We start from the raw sequence: 17,257 nt of genomic DNA, 5'->3' as shown, positions 1-17,257 counted from the left end.
GATGTCTCATCCCTTTACGAACCAACTTTTCAGATCCACAACATGTTAAGTGCAGGGGCAGGCTCTCGAGTCAATGAAATCTTTCTGGAATTGGCACAAAGTGGGTCAGGCCCCGCGCCGACAGACCGGCCGGCCGGCCGAGCTCCATCCCTCTGCCCCGAACCCGCTTGGTCCCGGCGGTGACAGCCCCGGGAGGCCTGGAGGCCGGTGCCGCCCGGGGCGCGCCCGCCCCGCCACCCTCAGGTGAGGCGGGGGCCGACGGGCCGGGCCCGGCCTCCTCCTCACGCCGCGCAGGGCCGGGCCCCGCCGCCTCCCCGCTTCGGCCGCCCTCGCTGCGGGAGGGAGGCGTCCCGGGCCGATCCCCCCTCACGCCCCGCGGGCGGGACGCGAGTGAGGCGCAGCCCTGCCCGGCGGCGGATCCCGCGGGGGCGCCCCCTTCCGGGCCGGGGGGGGAGGGGAGCGCGGCCGCCTGGAAGTTGGGATAGAAGTTCGGGAAGGAGAAAAAAGTTCTGGTTGGCGGCAGCGCTCCCTGGCAGCCGCGGCCGGGCGGGCGGGAGTTGGGAGAGGTGCGGACGGGTGCGCAAGGAGGGGCAGCGGGGCGGCCGGCGAGCCGAGGCGCGAGGCGACTGCGGTCCGCAGCGCGGCGGGGAGCCGGGGGCGGCCAGGCAGCGCCCCTCGCGCCGGGCGCCCCTCGAGGAAGAGGTGGTGCGGGCGGGCGCGCACAGGAGAGCTGCGCGGCACAGGCTGCTTCGGTCGGATACGGTGCGGGCGGGCTCAGGAGGGGCGGAGCCGGCGGCGGAGAGTGATTCGGGCGGGCGTAACTCCGAACTTTTGTTTGGAGTGTTGTGTGAGTTAGTTTCCGCCGCCGGGACAGAGGCGCCGGCCGGGCTGGGCCGGGCTCAGGGAAGCGCCACACGGTCAGAGTTGTTTTGCCAGTTGCTGCGGCCGGGTCGGTTTCCCTGCCGAGAAGTGAGAAGAACCGGCAACAGCAGGACGAGCCGCGGTCCGGGGAGCGGGGCATGCGGGGCTGGGAACCCGGGCTCTGAGCCGCCGAACCCCGCCAGGGAAGTGCCGGGGGGTCCCGACGGAGCCATGGATCCCGGGCAGCCTCAACCGCAGCAGCCGTCGCAGGCAGCGCAGCCCCCGGCCTCGCAGCAGGCGCAGCAGCCGCCCCCGGGCGCGGTGTCGGGGGCCCCGGCCGGCGCGGCGCAGCCCCCGGGCGCGGGGCCCCCTCCGGCGGGGCACCAGATCGTCCATGTGCGGGGCGACTCGGAGACCGACTTGGAGGCGCTCTTCAACGCCGTGATGAACCCCAAGGGCGCCAACGTGCCGCACACGCTGCCCATGCGGCTTCGGAAGCTGCCCGACTCCTTCTTCAAGCCGCCCGAGCCCAAGGCCCACTCCCGCCAGGTGAGGGGGAGGGGGCGGCCGGGCCCGGCGGGCGGGAGCGGGGGGCGGCCCGGCCGGGCGCTCGCCCTCCCTCCCCGCCGCCGCCGCCGAGCTCCTCCCGGGGGAGGCGTGTGGGGGAGGGGGCCGGGGCGGGAATCCGCCCTCCGCGGGGCTGAGCGGGGCGGGGGGCGCCCGGCCGGGGCTGCCGGGGAGTTCGGTGCCTTTCTTCCTCCCTCGCCGTGTGGGGGGGCCGCCCGCCTCCTCCTCCCTTCCCCCCGTGGTTGTTCTCCCGCGGGGGCGGGGGCACCGGGAGGCCCCTCTTCTCCGGGAGCTGAGGGGAGCCAGCGCCGCGGCGGGAGGCCGCCCGGCCCTTGTCCCTCCACATCCGCTCCTGGGCGAGACCCGCGGCCGCTTTCTCGGCTTGGCCGGGCAGGCAGCGGTGCTGGCGGGGGGAGCACTTAAAAGTTGCGTGAAAGCGTTTTTCTTGGGATACCGGGCGGATTTCCCTTTAGGGTCTAATCCTCCGGGAGCTGCCCGTCTGCTGAGGGGGTAACGAGGTTGTGCCGAACTCCCCACCCCCCCATCCCGTCCCGTCCCGTCCCATCCCATCCAACAACATGGATGTGGCTCTTCCACCATTTCATCACCGCGCTGTTCCAGTGGGATCAGCGCCCCCCGCCCCCCCTGGCATTTCAGAGTTAATTCCCGAGCGGCCCCTCGTGTCCCACGGCGCGGAGGGGCCGCCGAGGTGCCGCCGCCCCGGGACCCGCGGGGTGCGGCTGTCCAGGCCCGGGGATGCGGGCAGGGCCGGCCCGGCCCGGGGCCTCCGGGAGCGCTCGGGCTCTCAGCAGAGTGACTTGTGTGCCAAGACTTAAGTGTTGGTGCGAGTGCGACTGGAAGTTAATGTTTAGGCTGCTGTTACCAACTTTTTGGAAGGTGCCCTGTGCCTACTCGAGTGTTTTATTAAGTAATGAACTTCGTTGCTAGGCTTTAAAGTAGGTTTTATTATTGGCTATTGTCACTTTATCTGTGCAGTCAGTAGGAGTGAAACTTGCTCTGTGCACTGGTGCCTGGTACTCCTGTTGTTAAGGGTCTGTCAACATTTCCATTATTAAACGTCCATTTTGAAGGATTTATAACTTGGCTTCAGAAGTTCACTCCAGGCTGAACCTTGGCAAGTACTCGCTCAGCCCGGGAGTTAATTCACTTTCCAAATACTCGAAAAATCAGTCTGGCCTTCACATTGCAAGACTGAAAAGAAAATAGAAAGGGGTGGGGCTGAGTTGCTTCTGTAGGTTTGCTCCTGACTTGCAGACCTTTAATGTCACACTGAAATCCAGCGAGGAATAAGGTTCTTATGGATAGTTTTTTTCTAAACTGTGCAAATCTTACCGTGGTTCCATTGTGCACAAATGTGAACTGGTATACATCCAGCTAACATTTGGTGCTGTGTCTTGTTAAATACAGTAACTGCAGTTAAATAGTTACCGTGTTTGAAATGCACTTAACGTGCGTGAAATTCATACAACTTGTACTTTTAAGCTTAGTGTTATCTTGTTTGTGTATGTTACTCTTCATCTGTAATGCTTATTTAGTTGGATCACTGTTCCTTGTGCCAGTTGGTGGTTCCATAAACTTGAAATCCAGCTGAAGCCAGAGAATCATTTGCTTCGATCTTGGACTTTTAAAATAAGACTGTTTTCATCTTCCTTTTTATAGAGTTGTGCCAAAAATATTTTATTTTCCACAGAAAAGGTCTTTAGATTTATGTAATTCTTCCCAGTTCTGAAGAATCAAAATCCCTCAAATTCACTTGATTTGCAACTTGTGTATTTTACTTCAATGTAAATGTAAGGTACTTTGTTTTCCATTTAATATATGAAACTTTGCAAGTGCTCCCACACAGATGTAGTGAAACAAAACTGTCAGTCTCCATAGAAGTGTATAAGTGAGGCCTCACGTATGGTGCAATACTTTGTAGAGAGGTGTGGCAAGGGCTGCTACGTGCATCTTATTATAGGTGTCCATGTTTTTCTGGTGTACCTACTGAATCAATTAATTGGTAAATATATTTTTTAAAGTCAGTCCGGTTTTCAGAGGTGCCTTTTCTGTTTCACGGTGGACACGTATTTACTACTGGCAAGGAAGTTCTGTGTACTTAAGACTGGTAACTCTGATGAATGGTTTTGTGAGTCATTTCTGATTGACTAGTTCAACAGTTTGCTGAAGCTTTGCTTTAAATAAAGCATGGGCAGACTCTTTATAAGCTCCCAATACTCTTAAGTGTGGTTTGTGCACAGGTTAGGAAATTGAGTGTTCAGTCATGTTGTGAAGGTTTTTTGGTTTTGATTTTTGGTTTGTTTTATGGTTGAGTTCAGGAGGCTTCCTCCCCTGGAGCTCGTTGCTGTTGCTTGGCATTGCTTTGTTGCTTTTCTCCCTGTGTAATCATTTGTCATTCTGCAGAGGGTGTATGTGTGGGTATCCTTACATCCCCACACCCCCTTTTCAAAAGGAGAGTGAGAAATTAACTCCAGCAGAAAGTGGTGGGATGCTAATGGACCATGCAATATGCTGTATGAGGTCTGCTGACTGCAGGCACTTTTTTTTTCCTAACCCTGCACCAAGGAGTAAAAGAACTTTAGTTTTCAAAATAAAACTAAAGGCACTTAGCACATACTTACAGTTTATATTTCTTGACTTACATGAGGGGTGTTGTGATGCTATTTAACCAACCTACTTGGTGGCTCACTTGCACAGCAATAACTGGAAAATAAGCAGAACTTCACAATGACTAACTTATGAATTTCTTCTGAAAGATTTATTTAAAGTGAAATGTCTTCTGACAGGTGCATTTCTGCTGAAATAAAGAATCTTAATGGGAATAATTTCACTCCTGGCAGGCCAGCACTGATGCAGGAACAGCAGGAGCCCTGACCCCTCAGCATGTCCGAGCTCATTCCTCTCCAGCGTCACTGCAGCTGGGAGCTGTTTCTCCAGGGACACTTACACCCTCTGGAGTAGTGACAGGACCTGGAGCTCCATCTTCTCAGCATCTCCGCCAGTCTTCATTTGAGATCCCTGATGATGTGCCTTTGCCACCAGGTTGGGAGATGGCTAAGACACCATCTGGACAGAGATACTTTCTTAAGTAAGTAAAAGTTGTTTTCAGTTAGTTTTGTCTCTGTGTTGTTGTTTTTTTTACAGTCTTTGAATTTTAGGAAGGTTTGTTGTGTTTAAAATACCTGTTTTTAAAATTACGCTTCTGTTTTTAAGTAGGAGTTCCCGCTACTTCAGTATTTCTCCCATATCAACTCTCTGCTGTTTCTGAAAACTGTGTGGTACTCTGTTAGTATTTATCCTATTTTAATCTTAGTTGAAGAATGATCTCCATTATATTGTATGCTAAAAATCAGTGAAATACACATAGTAATTTTCAAACAATATGACTTTTAGATTTATTGAATCTTGCCAGAGTTCTCATGCAGGTCAAAATACATTTTACCTTGTTTTTATGATACAGATGTAAAAGAGTAACTTTAGGAACTATTGTAGTGAGACTATATCAGGACTTCTTATTTTTTGAAAAAGGATAATGGTGTAAGTATGCAGTCAGAGCATTTTTGCCTACTCTCTACTCATGAGGGAAATGAATATATGTGTTTGATTGCAATATTTGGGTCTGTACCTCTTAACTCATCTACATTCCCTGCAGTGAAAGGGAAATTGCAGAACTTCTAACATTGTTTCTTGTTCCTGCAGCTGTAGCTTTTTCACACAGTGGAATTAGTATCACCTTTTCTATAACTGAAGAGAGGTTAAACATGCCAGCCATCTGACACCTAATCCATCAGGGAGCATTTTCCTTTATGCTGTGTAGTTTTCTAAAACAGCAGGAGCTTGTCATTCTTTCAGAAAGGGTGACCACCAAGGCACATAACTGGCCCTCAAATGTTTTGATTATATTTTGAGCATTTTATTTAACTGCAAGTCTCTAAATAACCCATTGTATGTCATTTTTGGGGCCAGGAGAGGGGAGAGGCAACATGGTATGTTATTTATGTAGAACTTGTTTCAGCCAAGTAAAACTTCTTTATCCCTGCTTTTCTTGCTAAGACATTGTCATTAATTTGTGCATTTGATTGAAATAATAGAGTTTGTAGCTTCAAAAATGAATTTACATAGTCTGCAAGGAAAATGGAGCCTGCAGAACTTCTTAAAACTGTTTCTTGTTTCTATAGCAATGGTGTTTCCATACAGTGAAATTAGCATCATGGGTTTTTTGACCAAAAAGAGGTTACAGCAGTTGTGTGACGTTATCTGAGCCAGAAGGTTACTTTTTGAAAACAATAAGTCTGTATTAGGAATGCAAAAATGAGCATTAGCTATAGATCTTGGAGATGTGAGGTTTTCTTTGGTGAAGTTTAACAAATCAGCGTATTCTAGAATGTGAACTCTTCAGGGGCCACATATAAAATATTTTGGGAACAGTGGAAGTTTATGCTACAGTTGCTCATTGGACCTTGAAGAGAGCACAGACTGAGTTTTGAAATGAAAAGCAAACTTTGTTTTGACTGTGCTAGTGAGAGCTCTTAAAGAGCAGCGTACGAAGCACGAAAAATAGATATTTGATTTTTAAGTTTTACCACAAGTGTTTGTTTTCGATAATGCTGTCAATTTTACAGTAAATAGAACAGTTTAAGAGATGCAAAATGTCTTCATACTCTTATAATTGATTTTTTAAAATGATGCTCATTCGGGTGAAATGGGAGTGAAAGATTTGTTCTTGGAAAGCTTTTCTGCAGTTTCATTATTACCACAAAATATCTTTTCCTTTTTTTTTTTCCTGCAAGTTTTTTTGTCCTTTCTTGGTGTCCTGGTATCCATTTCAAAGGGTCAGGTTTCAGCAAGAACAATAAAGAGCCTGAGACTGGAAAGTACACACAAGTCTGGCAAACTCATCTGCATGAGCAAGATCGTTTGTTCTCAAGCAGACATCCAAAGTAAATGATTGAAAGAGCTGCTAGCTGTGAAGGATGTGTCTTGAAGGGGAAAGGAGTGGAAACAAACCAGGTTGTTAGGAAGAAAAATAAAGACTGTACTTTTTGAACCTCTCCCTGCTGGGTCACATGCTGACCTTGGGAGATTTTAAACAGCTTAATGGGCTGTTTTCTTTTGGCTTTCCTTGGGTGGTGCTGTGGTATGGGAGAATCTAATGAGGACAGTTCTGAAGGCTCAGTTCACACTTGAAGAACATTTCTTGTTCCTAAAATGTTTAGTACTGTCTGCGCCAACTTCATTTGAGTTTATGAAGATTTGTGAAAAACATTTTAAGTACTGTCAAAATGCTGCTTTTGTATGTTTAAGAAATCCAAAGAAATGTAAGTGTTATTTTTGAGTAGCAGGTTTGTATTTGAGAAGTTTTTTTAGTGTTGAGTGAGAAGTTCTCTCTCTTAGCTACATGCCTGTTAAAACTCACATTTTGTCTAGTTATACCTTAAATATTTGCTTGAGGTGTGAGTCCTAAGATTTCTGATACTAAATACATTTAACATGGCTCCTTCTAGCATATGCAGATTTTAGTGTCTCTTCCAAGTATTCCGCTTTTTTGGTGGATTGGCTGCATCACTCTTTGTTTCCATTTGCTCTGTTCTGTAGTGAATCCATGAAGAGCCTGGTATTCAGGCTCTAGAAAGATCTTTGCAGAATAGGTAACAGTATTAGATTTTTTCCAGATGTCGGTAAGCCTTATGGTTATAGTTATCATAATATACTGCAGTGCAAATGGAATAATATAAAATTAAGTACCATATTTAATACAGCCTGGAATATAGTCACTTCCACTAATGAATGGATCAAGCACTGCTAGCATAATAGTTTGCGCAAAGAAATAAAAATAGTGTGTAAGGGAGAGAAAATACTTGCCTATATATATATATCTAGATACATGCACACAGTTATTTGGCCAGGTATTTTATATACACACCACACATGTATCCATGCATATTAAAAGAGGGTGAGAGTGGTAGCATAGGGTCTGAAGCAGAGCTGCTCTTGTAAATCAGTCTGTCATCTAGATAGATAGACCCCTTTTTGTATGAATGCCCAACATACTATTTTCCAGATATCCCCTCATTAGTGTTCATCTCGCTGTTACGAGTAGGGCTCCTGAGTATAGTCCTCCATTAGTGAAAATGCAGATGATTTTGGCCAGTGAGTTAAGACACACTCACTATACAGCTGGTAAAACTAATTTTTACTGAAACTGCTTCCTAAATAGAACTCATAAGTTCAGACTTGTCTGCTTAGTAAGTGGTCAGGTCTGAGTCATCGCAGCATTTCTGTGCGGTGTGCTGGAGCCCGTTCTTCAGCATGCAGTAAGAAAGGCTCGCTTGGTTTGTGTGGCGATGTCAACGGCATCACTTTGTAACCGCTTCCTGCTGGCCAGCTGCTGGTTGACATTTCAGTGAACTATGGGGAAAGACAGGGGATCGCTCTTGAGGCAAAAGATAATGTGCCATGGGAGAGCAGACAGCAACGTGCAGAAAGGAAAAATAAGTTTAGCTCAGTCTTAGCATTACTCTTGTATCATTTTAACTCAGTGCTATGCTTTTAGTTCTTACAAAGCTTGTGTAATACCTCTTCTCATTTCATAATGTGAGGAGAAGTTAACTGATCGTCCAGCAAACAAGTCTTGTAATTATTTTTCCTACAGGAAGTAGTTCTTGCAAGCGGTTTATCAACAACTTCCTATTTTTTTTTCTGCAAAGTGTTGAATGACTTCCTGAAGGAGGCCAAGGTGGTTTTCATTAGTATCTGTGGGTGTGCTTGAGGTGTTTACCCATCTGGCAGAAAGCTTAAAAATAGATTGCTGTTACACATTTCATATGTGCTCTATACAGAGGTATTGCTGTGGATATTGTGAAACCGAATTGTTTTAAGATAACAGGGAAGTTTGTTGCTATGCACCTTTTTTTTCCTCATGTCACACATGAAAAATATCCAGCAATGCTTTTAAATTTCTCTCATATCCCATTTTACCCTTGTCTGGAACTGCCTACTACACCAGTTTCATCTCTTCTTTTCCCCAGCCTGCTAAAGTAGTTGTAGTCTTCCAGGGCAGAAGATGTTTATTGGAAAAAACTACTGCCACAGTCACATATTTTATTGATTACCTTAATTTACTGGGGAAATGCATATTCAGAATCTTCAGTTAATGTGAGTTCATGTGTTTAAGGGCAGTATTGTGGAAACCCCAACTACAACAGCTGCTTTTTGTGGGTTTGTCCACTTTTTTATTTTCCATGCTTTTTATACTAAAAGCAGTTGAAGATTTTTCTGTTTGCTAAATTATATTTGCAGTGCATCAAACTAATTTCATTTTTATATTGATGATTTCTGACTGTGAAAATATTAAGATCGATGATCTACAAAGTATGACATGAAATCTGTGTAGGGGTAAACGGGCACTCTTAATTTCAGAATATAACTGGAGGAAAGAAATATTAGTTAAAATATTTCTAAAGTAAAATATACTGTGGTGTGGTTTTGGCTACTTGAGTTTGGGTTGGTTTTCTCTTTTGGTCTTGGAAGACATGGTACTATGAAGTGTATATCTCTCCTTCTACCTTTTACTTGAAGAGTCCTGTGAGAGAACAGTGATAGAAACAATTTTGAATTTGCAGTTGTACTGAAGATTCCTGTATCTTTGAAAGGGTGGAGGAAAAGCAAGGGCAAACCTGCCCTAGTTGTGTTAGCACTGAGACAGAGCTCGGAGGAGGATGAAAGTTCATCTTCAGCCCTTGGAGTATAGAGAACTTGCAGGCAGCTTGGTGGGTGGGCACCAGTGAGAGCAATGGCACACAGCACTTTTCTAATGTTTAGTTTTGTTTTGCTTAAGAAAAATTGCAAATGATGATATTCATGCATTTGGTACCCCACCATACAAGGTAATTTTATAAGACTATTCCAAAACCAGTTTAGTAGATGTGATTTCAGGTTAACCGGATATGGACCCTGAGGTTTTCACTCATATATTTTCCTTTTATTTGTAAGTGTATTGGCATTTACTGTCTTCAGAAGAATATAGAACTGGGGAAAAATATAGGATCTCGACAGTTAGATACAAGTTAATTATCTCTTGAGGATTTTTTTGAAATTGGCTGTTGATGTGTACCTTTCTTCCTCCCGCAGGTTTTGCCTTTCAGTGTATCTCCCATAAAACTAATATTTGTGCTTATAGTATATGATTTGGTGCCTATTGAAGTATTTCCATATACTCTAAGAAGTATGGGAATAAACATCTACTGTGATCTTGTAATACTGTAGGGGAGCCTGTGCCAACTGTAGAGAATATAATGTGAATATAATTATTCCAAATCTATAATAGGATCTGAATATACATGCAATAGACAGAGAAAGCAATGGCATACTCAAAAAAATAAGGTCATATTAACACAGTGTTCATTAAGGAGGAAAAATATGTTTGTTTCAAGTAGCAAATGTATAAAACTAAACCTTTCAAATTCCCTTATGGAATTGGTAAATTTACTTCTGGTCTAGCTATTAAGAACACTGGTGGTGTTTTGGTTTGCTTTAAATGCCTGATACTGTTTCATAGCAGTGCTTTCCTATCTCCTGAATCAAATTTGAGATCATTGTTACCATACTGCACTCAGAAAACTGCATTATGTTAAAAGTTGTAGTTATGACAGAGATCTTTATTAACTCATCTTTTATAATGAGAAATCTTAGTCTCTCTCATCAGTAATGAGAAGAGCCTTCTGATACAGGTTTAATCAGAACTTAATGTTTAAAAAAGGCGTCCTGCTTGTTAAACATTTTGTCAGGTTTTATTTGGTTAAAAGTAGTAGAGTCACTCTGTGGGAGCCTTTACACCACTATGGAACCACTTCTGTTTTCTCAGGTCTTGACCTCTTCTAAACACAAACAAGAAATTGAGATAAATCAAGATTAGTGTCTTCTGGACTCTCTTATCCTTTTGCCTGTCTACTTCTGTATGTTGAAGATGGCAAAGAATTACAGTTGAGAATTTTTGTAGTAGTCATCTGGTTTGTAGCATAGGGTAATCTGTAACCCATCAGTCACATCATGGAAATTCTCACTTGATAGAAAACAGTAAAATAATATGAGGATGTTAATTTGAAAGTTCCCATGAAAGTGACAGGCGCTATCCCACTGCTTTTTGCAAAAAGTATTTCTAATGGGTAAATGCAATTGAACTCATCAGTGGCATATGTCAGTAAAATCATACCTACTTTTACTAGATTTATCTCTTATCTCTCTTATCTTTCCACTTCTGTAAATGAAAAAAAATCAGTAGCTTTAAAATTCCAAATATAAAATCTGCATTTGTAGTTTGCCCCTTTTCCCTCTGCAGTTTTGGCACAACAGCTGCAAATTTTTAAAAGCTGACACAGAGCAAGCAAAATGGATTTTTCACTGAGTTTATCCATTTTTAAAGTAGACTTTCAGAGAAAGTAACTAGTTAGCACTGGGAATGCTGAAATATTTAATTGCAGGACCTGAGCTGGGCCACATGTAAAATTAAAGCAGAAGTCCTAGTTTGTTTGGTCCCAAAGAAACGTTTTAACACATCAGACATAAGCGGTTACTGGATGATGCCCAGGAGAGCAAGATGTGTTACTAGGGTTGAGATACAAGATGAACTGTTAAAACTAGTCTGATATTAACTACAAGCAATTTCTATCAGGCTCTAGATTAAGACTAGACACCTCCCCCCACAGCCACAAAAGAAAAAATAAAAATACAGTTAAACAGCTATAGAGAGTTGTCAGCCAAAATTAGAGATGTTTCTCTTCTTTTTATATGTGGCCAGACCACTGCGTGTGTTTATCTTCGTGGCTGGGAACAAATTCAGATGATGTAATTTGATTTAGTTTAAACTTTTGAAACTGATAGCTACTCAGCTCTCCTATTAATTTTGTGTCTTTGTATTTTTATTAATTTCAACATATTTGCATTTATTTTTTGTACAATCCAAACATATATACATGGTAAAACTCATTAACGGTGGAACTCAGTCTTTCACTATTTCTGTAAACATTATCTGCTCTTTTAAGGTGTGGGGTTTTTTTTTTCTTTTTTCTTCTCTCCACCCCCCAACAAGCTGTGCATGATTACGTAAACCATAATATTGAAATGATTCAATTTTTCTTGTAAATTCCAAAGAAAATGTTACTTGGTTGAGTGCAGGAGATTTCCAGATGTCTGTGAGTGTCAGTCCCCCAGCTGGTGGCCCTTGGACATGGCCAGAATACCCTGTAGTTGACCCAAGAGAAAGACAGAATTTTCTTGGGGGGGAAATTTGACAGCCTGAGGGTTTGAATAATGTGAAACAAAATTCTTGGGAGGAGGCTGTGTATTGGAATGTAACACATAGATGCCATGTAATTGCAGGACTTAGGAACAGCTCGCTAAACCTCATTTTGATGTAAGGCTCTATTGAGGAATTTACCAGGTAAACTATATTTGTTAAACATTTAAGTAGGGATGTAGAGCATGGGGAAACTTGTCTTTATTATGAAAATGGTACTTAATAGCTATTTTTTGGTAAATAAAATTGGAGTTTTGCTTGGAGGGCAAAAGTTTTTGAAAGGTGTGACTGGGCTGTGTTGCTGTTTCATGGCCTCCTGACGTACTTCTGGAGTCTGTTTTCTGGGATTCACTGTGTTGGTGTTTTATTTGGCTTTAACTAAGTTACTTCAGGCTGTGTTTCAGACAAGTATTGCTAGGTTTTCTAAATTGCTGGTTAAGTCAAGATAATAATGTAAAGCTGCCTTGTAAAGTAAGACTTTTACCAGTATATTACCTGTCAGTCATGCCAGTTGCTACAGAAACAAAGCTGTCTTGAAAACAGTCTTGGACTTTGCTTTAATTTCACTAATGAGATTTTGCTGTGTCATACTGAAAGACCAGATGCTTTTCTTGAGTCTCTGGCATGCTGTTTGGTAACTCAGACCAGTGTTAGTGGTTTAGTTATTGATTATTACATTGAGGCTGTGAAGCCATTTTTTCTGCTGAACTTTTTTATAGGAGAGTCATTTACTCCTTATCTCCAGTGGGTTCTGATTTATGGAGAGCTTTGCTGGAAGTCTGTCTGCACTACACAAATTTATTTAAATAAATTTAAATTTAAATGCTAAGTAAACTTTTCATATTTTCTGGTTATGGTGTAAAATTAGACATTGATGATGTAATAAAACATTATCTGAAAGCAAACAAGTATAGGTTGTATAGGCAAAATGGAATTCTTTGGGTAAAGGAAAGAAGTGTAACAGTTATATTTTCTTGTAGGTTCTCACTTTCAAATTTTGTTTTGATTTGCTGTTCCTATCTGAAAAGCTTGGTTGGCAGGTCTTCTGCAATTACTTTAATTCAAATATTTATATAGTGTCTTCAGAATGGTGCAAAATGGAGTAAAAGAGAAATTTATTTTGGTATTTACTGTGGTGATGATACAGTTAATATAGTTGGTAGACCTAGATATCCAATACACACATTCTGTAGGGATTCACAAAACCTTTGTCAGATTAACCAGTTTTGCACAAGTTAAGGATATGAAATGAGATGTACTTAAAAAGATGTAATCTGGCATATAAAAGGTTGTTAGAAGGTGAAAGGACTTGGATGTTCTATGTTAAACTGTGTAGGCCATTTTTGTATACACATGGAAAAACATTTTCGTAGAAAAAAAGTAATACTCTGCTTTAATTGGAGTTTAGGTGTCTATAGACTTCTGTACTGGTCTTTAGGTCAGGATGAATTATGCTAGTTTAACAATAATAAGTTTTAAATACTTGCTTTAGCTGAAACCAGCTGTTTTCACAGAAAAACTGCCTATGTTCTAGTTCTTGTATGGATAGATTTTTGAGAGCTTTTTGTTGTGCTGCTGTTGACATAATTATAGGTATGTTAGCATCAGCAGAGAGCTGTGTTTCATTTTCCTACTTTCTGTCCCTAAACACATGCACACTTCATTTCCATCTGTGTACGTCACTTAAACTCTTCTAGCCAGTGAGTTTAACATTGGACTGAAGTAAGAATTCACTTTCATAACTGGTCTTTCAGGTTTTCACCTTTTACAGGAATCTTATTCTGAAACTATTCTAAAGCAGGCCCAAGATACTGGGACCAAATAATTACCAAGTAATTTGAACCAAAAGAACAAGATAAGAACTTTCAGATTCATAGTATTAGGAGAAATGTTATAATCCGAATGCTTGTGGGCTTTTGGTTTGGGTTGGTGTGTGGTGGGATTTTTTCCGTGTGTTTTTGTGGGGGGGGGCTTTTTTTTTTTGTTGTTGTTGTTGTTTGTTGTTGGTTTTTTTACCATAATGACTAATAACTGGAAAAAATCTATTGCATATTTCACAATATCCTAATAATTTAGTCACTGTCTAGGCAGAAGGAAGAGAAAATGTGAAACAGACCTTAGCATAAACAGTAAGTTAAGAAATAACATTTTAGCATCCCTGTTAACAAGGTCAAAGGAAGTCTGAATTATATTATTTAAAAAAATAGTTTGCAATTCAAATTTATGCCCATTTTTTATTACGGTTAGATGGGTCTTGATGTGATCAGCTTTGTATTCTAGAGATTTCTTGAGGAACTTGGACAGTTCATTGTTTTCTTAATGAATTAAATGTCAGTTGTACATGGTAATGTCTCCAGGAAAAATGACTCTTAATTCAGTTTCGTAATTGTGGTACCCATTGTCCAACTTCTGGTTTTAAGGTTGCGCTGGAATAGGGAGGGGGGGAAGCAGAAGGGGACTTTTTTTTTCCTTTAATTTGTGTGACTTTTGCTCAGGGCTACAGTTTGAATCCTGTTTACGCTGTGGTGGAGAGCAGCTTGGAGATTGCATGTGAACTTTAATTGTCTCCTCCACTTCGAAGTCCTGTTGGAGTAGGAGTGTAGACCCTGGTCTGTGCCAAGCTTTGCCCTTTTAAAATGACCTCAAACGCTTGCTCTGCAAAACCGAAGGGGGAGGATTTTAAGTGCTTTCTTAAGCCAAGGTAGCAGCTAACTGACCAAATTGTTGAGGGAGTTGCAATGAAGTGAAAATTGCTGACTTTTGTAGTGCATAAGTTTTACAGAAATACATTTATGGGAAGAAGTCTTTTACCCTCACAATAAGCCATTGAACTCTTGTTTTGTACATGCAGAACAAGTTCATTTGTATGGAATTTATTTGAAATACAGGAGATTCTGGTGCCGATGATTCTTTCTTTGCCAGGATCTGCACATAATTTGCCTATAGCTTTATAAAATTCTTTATATGAAAGATAGAAGCAAACTTGCAATTTTGCTAATGCATGATGGTTTTACTTAACTAGCTGAAATAGCTAGCTTATATCTAGTTTCTACAGATAAATATATTTGATCATTATTGCCCTTACCTGCAGTTGTGATATGAAGTTATGAGAGTTTAGAATATTAACCAGTCAGTTACACGCCCACTGTTCATTAAAATATTCCAGCCCCACCTACCATCTGTAGGTAGATATGCATGTTCAGGTAGCCAAACTGCAAAATACACCTTCTGTAGAAGTAGATGCACGTGTTCTTTTATTGTATAGGATGCTGTTCTGTTCTTCCAGATGAAAATCTTTTGTCTGTTTTGCAAGCTGCAGAAAAATAAATAGGGTGCAAATTCTTGCATGCAATTACTTTATCAAACCGAGTCCAAGAAGAAGTTATATGAAACAAAGATATACAGGCTGCAGTGCAGTAGCATCTGGTGCAGTTGCATTTTGCTTCGTGAAACAGTACTTTTGTTTGCACTTCATTAAGATGAATAGCTTTTCATTTTGGTTAATATAGCACTTGCATACCATTCAAGGCAGCATTTCTACTAAAGAAAAATCATGTATTGGTCAAAGCTATTAGACTGTTTAGCTCATGCTCCTGCCCAGTGTTTTAGATCAGCTGAGAATTTCCCAGCTGTTACCCCTCCAGTGGATCCTGCAGAGCCAGTATTGGGTTTTGCTGGACATAACAAGGCTGAACTGCAAAATCAGATGATGATGATGATGATGTGTTGTTTCATGTAAGTATCTTTTTGTGTAGTAGCTAAGGTATTCTTATAAGCTGAAGGAAAAAATCCAGAAGGTGATGTGTGGTTGAAGTGGAGGCACAAATTAAGAATACTGGCAGTAGGGAGGCAGTAGAAGTAGCTGTACTGTTTTCCTGGAGTCTTCATCTGCTGTTCTTGATAAGATGTTCAGTTTTAAAACCTGGCAACTGCTGGGCCCTGCCAACTTTGCTCTGGCAAGAGAGCTTGTTAGCAGCGTCTCTTTAAACTCTGCATTGATTCCAACCAAGTGCCTGTCTGCATCAGAATGTTGTTGCCAGCAGTGGCCATGAGCAAATTTCTTGGAAGGACTAAGAACAGGGCACCATGTGCGATACTCTCTCTGAGAGCTCTCCCAGCTTCCAACTGTCCTCCAAGACTTGTGGTGCCTCCCCTTGAGGCCATAGAAACTTTGAGGCTTTTAGCGTCCGCTGTGTGCTTTGACAAGGAGTCTTGCTGGCTGGCGGTCCACTGTATGAAGAAACGCCTTGTTCTGTTTTAAGCTTGGCTGCCATCAGCTGCATTCAAGGGGTGACCAGTTCTTATTTTGGAAGTGAAAATGAGCAGTTGATGCATATTTGTTTTGTTCAAGATTGATACCATTTCCTCTGGAAATTATCTCTTTTGAAACTTGAAGACTCCTAACCTGCTGGGTGTTGCTGGGGTAGAAGCTTTTTTCAGTGATCTCTTCAGCCCTTCTCTAAGCCTTTTCCAATTTTTGTTATTTTTCAGATGAAAGGTTTGAATGTTTTACAACATCCACCATACCAAAACTTTCATATAAGAAAAAAACCACAGTGTGTTCCTTCTGCTGCTTGTCTTTTCATGCACTTTTGTTTTTTTTTTATCAGTTAGTGGTTGACCAAGGGCAAATTTGTGTTGCTGAGATAAACTTTGTGATGCCACTGCTTTTTCTCTTTTTCTTTCATAGATTGCACTGTGTAGGCCCCCTGTGGAAGTTGACCAAAGGCCTACCTGTGTTGTAAAAGCTGGTGATTCCTACCTCCTGTTCAATTGTTCTTTAAATTTCTTCCTGGTAATTGTTTGTTCATGTTATATCCGGACATATCCTTATCCTATAGCTGCTTTTTCTTTGTTTAAAAAAACCAGCACTTGCACTTCCTAATAAGGACTTGCAGTCATCCATTTCTGGAACTTAATGCCTGCAATGTTTGCTGTGTCTCCAGAAATGGAGTCTTTTGTATGAATTTTGGGATGCAAATACTTCTGTTGGTGCATTCACTTTGAAAGAGAAAGGTTGTCTGCACTTGCCTTTGCCCTTATGTCTGGGAGCTGCTCCAACAAAATGGAAGTATTCTGGTGTGATAAAATGATGCTTATGTACATTATTAAAAAAAGTCGAAGTGACATTCATTTTTAGAATAAAATATCTTGTGGCTACACGTGTGTGTAGGTTTTTAATTGAATGGATATGTCATTAGAGAAGCAATGCCAGGGTATTTGGAAGATTGGTTATGTTTCTTCATATACACAATTCCAACAGTGCTGAAAGAATGTTGATCTCAGCATTGTTTTGGAACTCTTATTTCATATTCTACTTCTAAATTTAGTTACAAAATAGCTTCTGTCAATACCATGCCTGCCTTCCTAGTATCTCCATACCAGGTGCTTACACCATATTTTTCTGTCGTGCAGTATGTCTAACTATCACGACAGTTCAGTAGCCAAAAGAAAAGTATTTGACTGTCTAAATTTGTGAGATTTTTAAGATTTTTCAACCAGATGTAACTGATT

General features: G+C 42.1%; 1 protein-coding gene across 4 annotated transcripts in view; it reads left to right on the top strand.

Moving 5' to 3' along the window:
* Nucleotides 1–1,092: 1,092 nt before the first annotated feature.
* Nucleotides 1,093–17,257, top strand: part of YAP1 (Yes1 associated transcriptional regulator) — a gene marked incomplete at both ends in the record, with an annotated part of 85,875 nt that continues 69,710 nt past the window's right edge. For all 4 annotated transcript variants that reach the window (XM_080363816.1, XM_080363815.1, XM_080363814.1 and 1 more), the window contains 2 exons: nucleotides 1,093–1,410; nucleotides 4,290–4,537. In XM_080363816.1, the coding sequence (XP_080219942.1) occupies nucleotides 1,093–1,410; nucleotides 4,290–4,537 (566 nt within the window). The remainder of the gene's footprint in view (nucleotides 1,411–4,289; nucleotides 4,538–17,257) is intronic.

Source organism: Nesoenas mayeri (assembly GCF_963082525.1).
Source record: "Nesoenas mayeri genome assembly, chromosome: 1".
Classification (NCBI taxonomy): domain Eukaryota; kingdom Metazoa; phylum Chordata; class Aves; order Columbiformes; family Columbidae; genus Nesoenas; species Nesoenas mayeri.
This window is presented reverse-complemented; position numbering and strand designations above follow the sequence as displayed.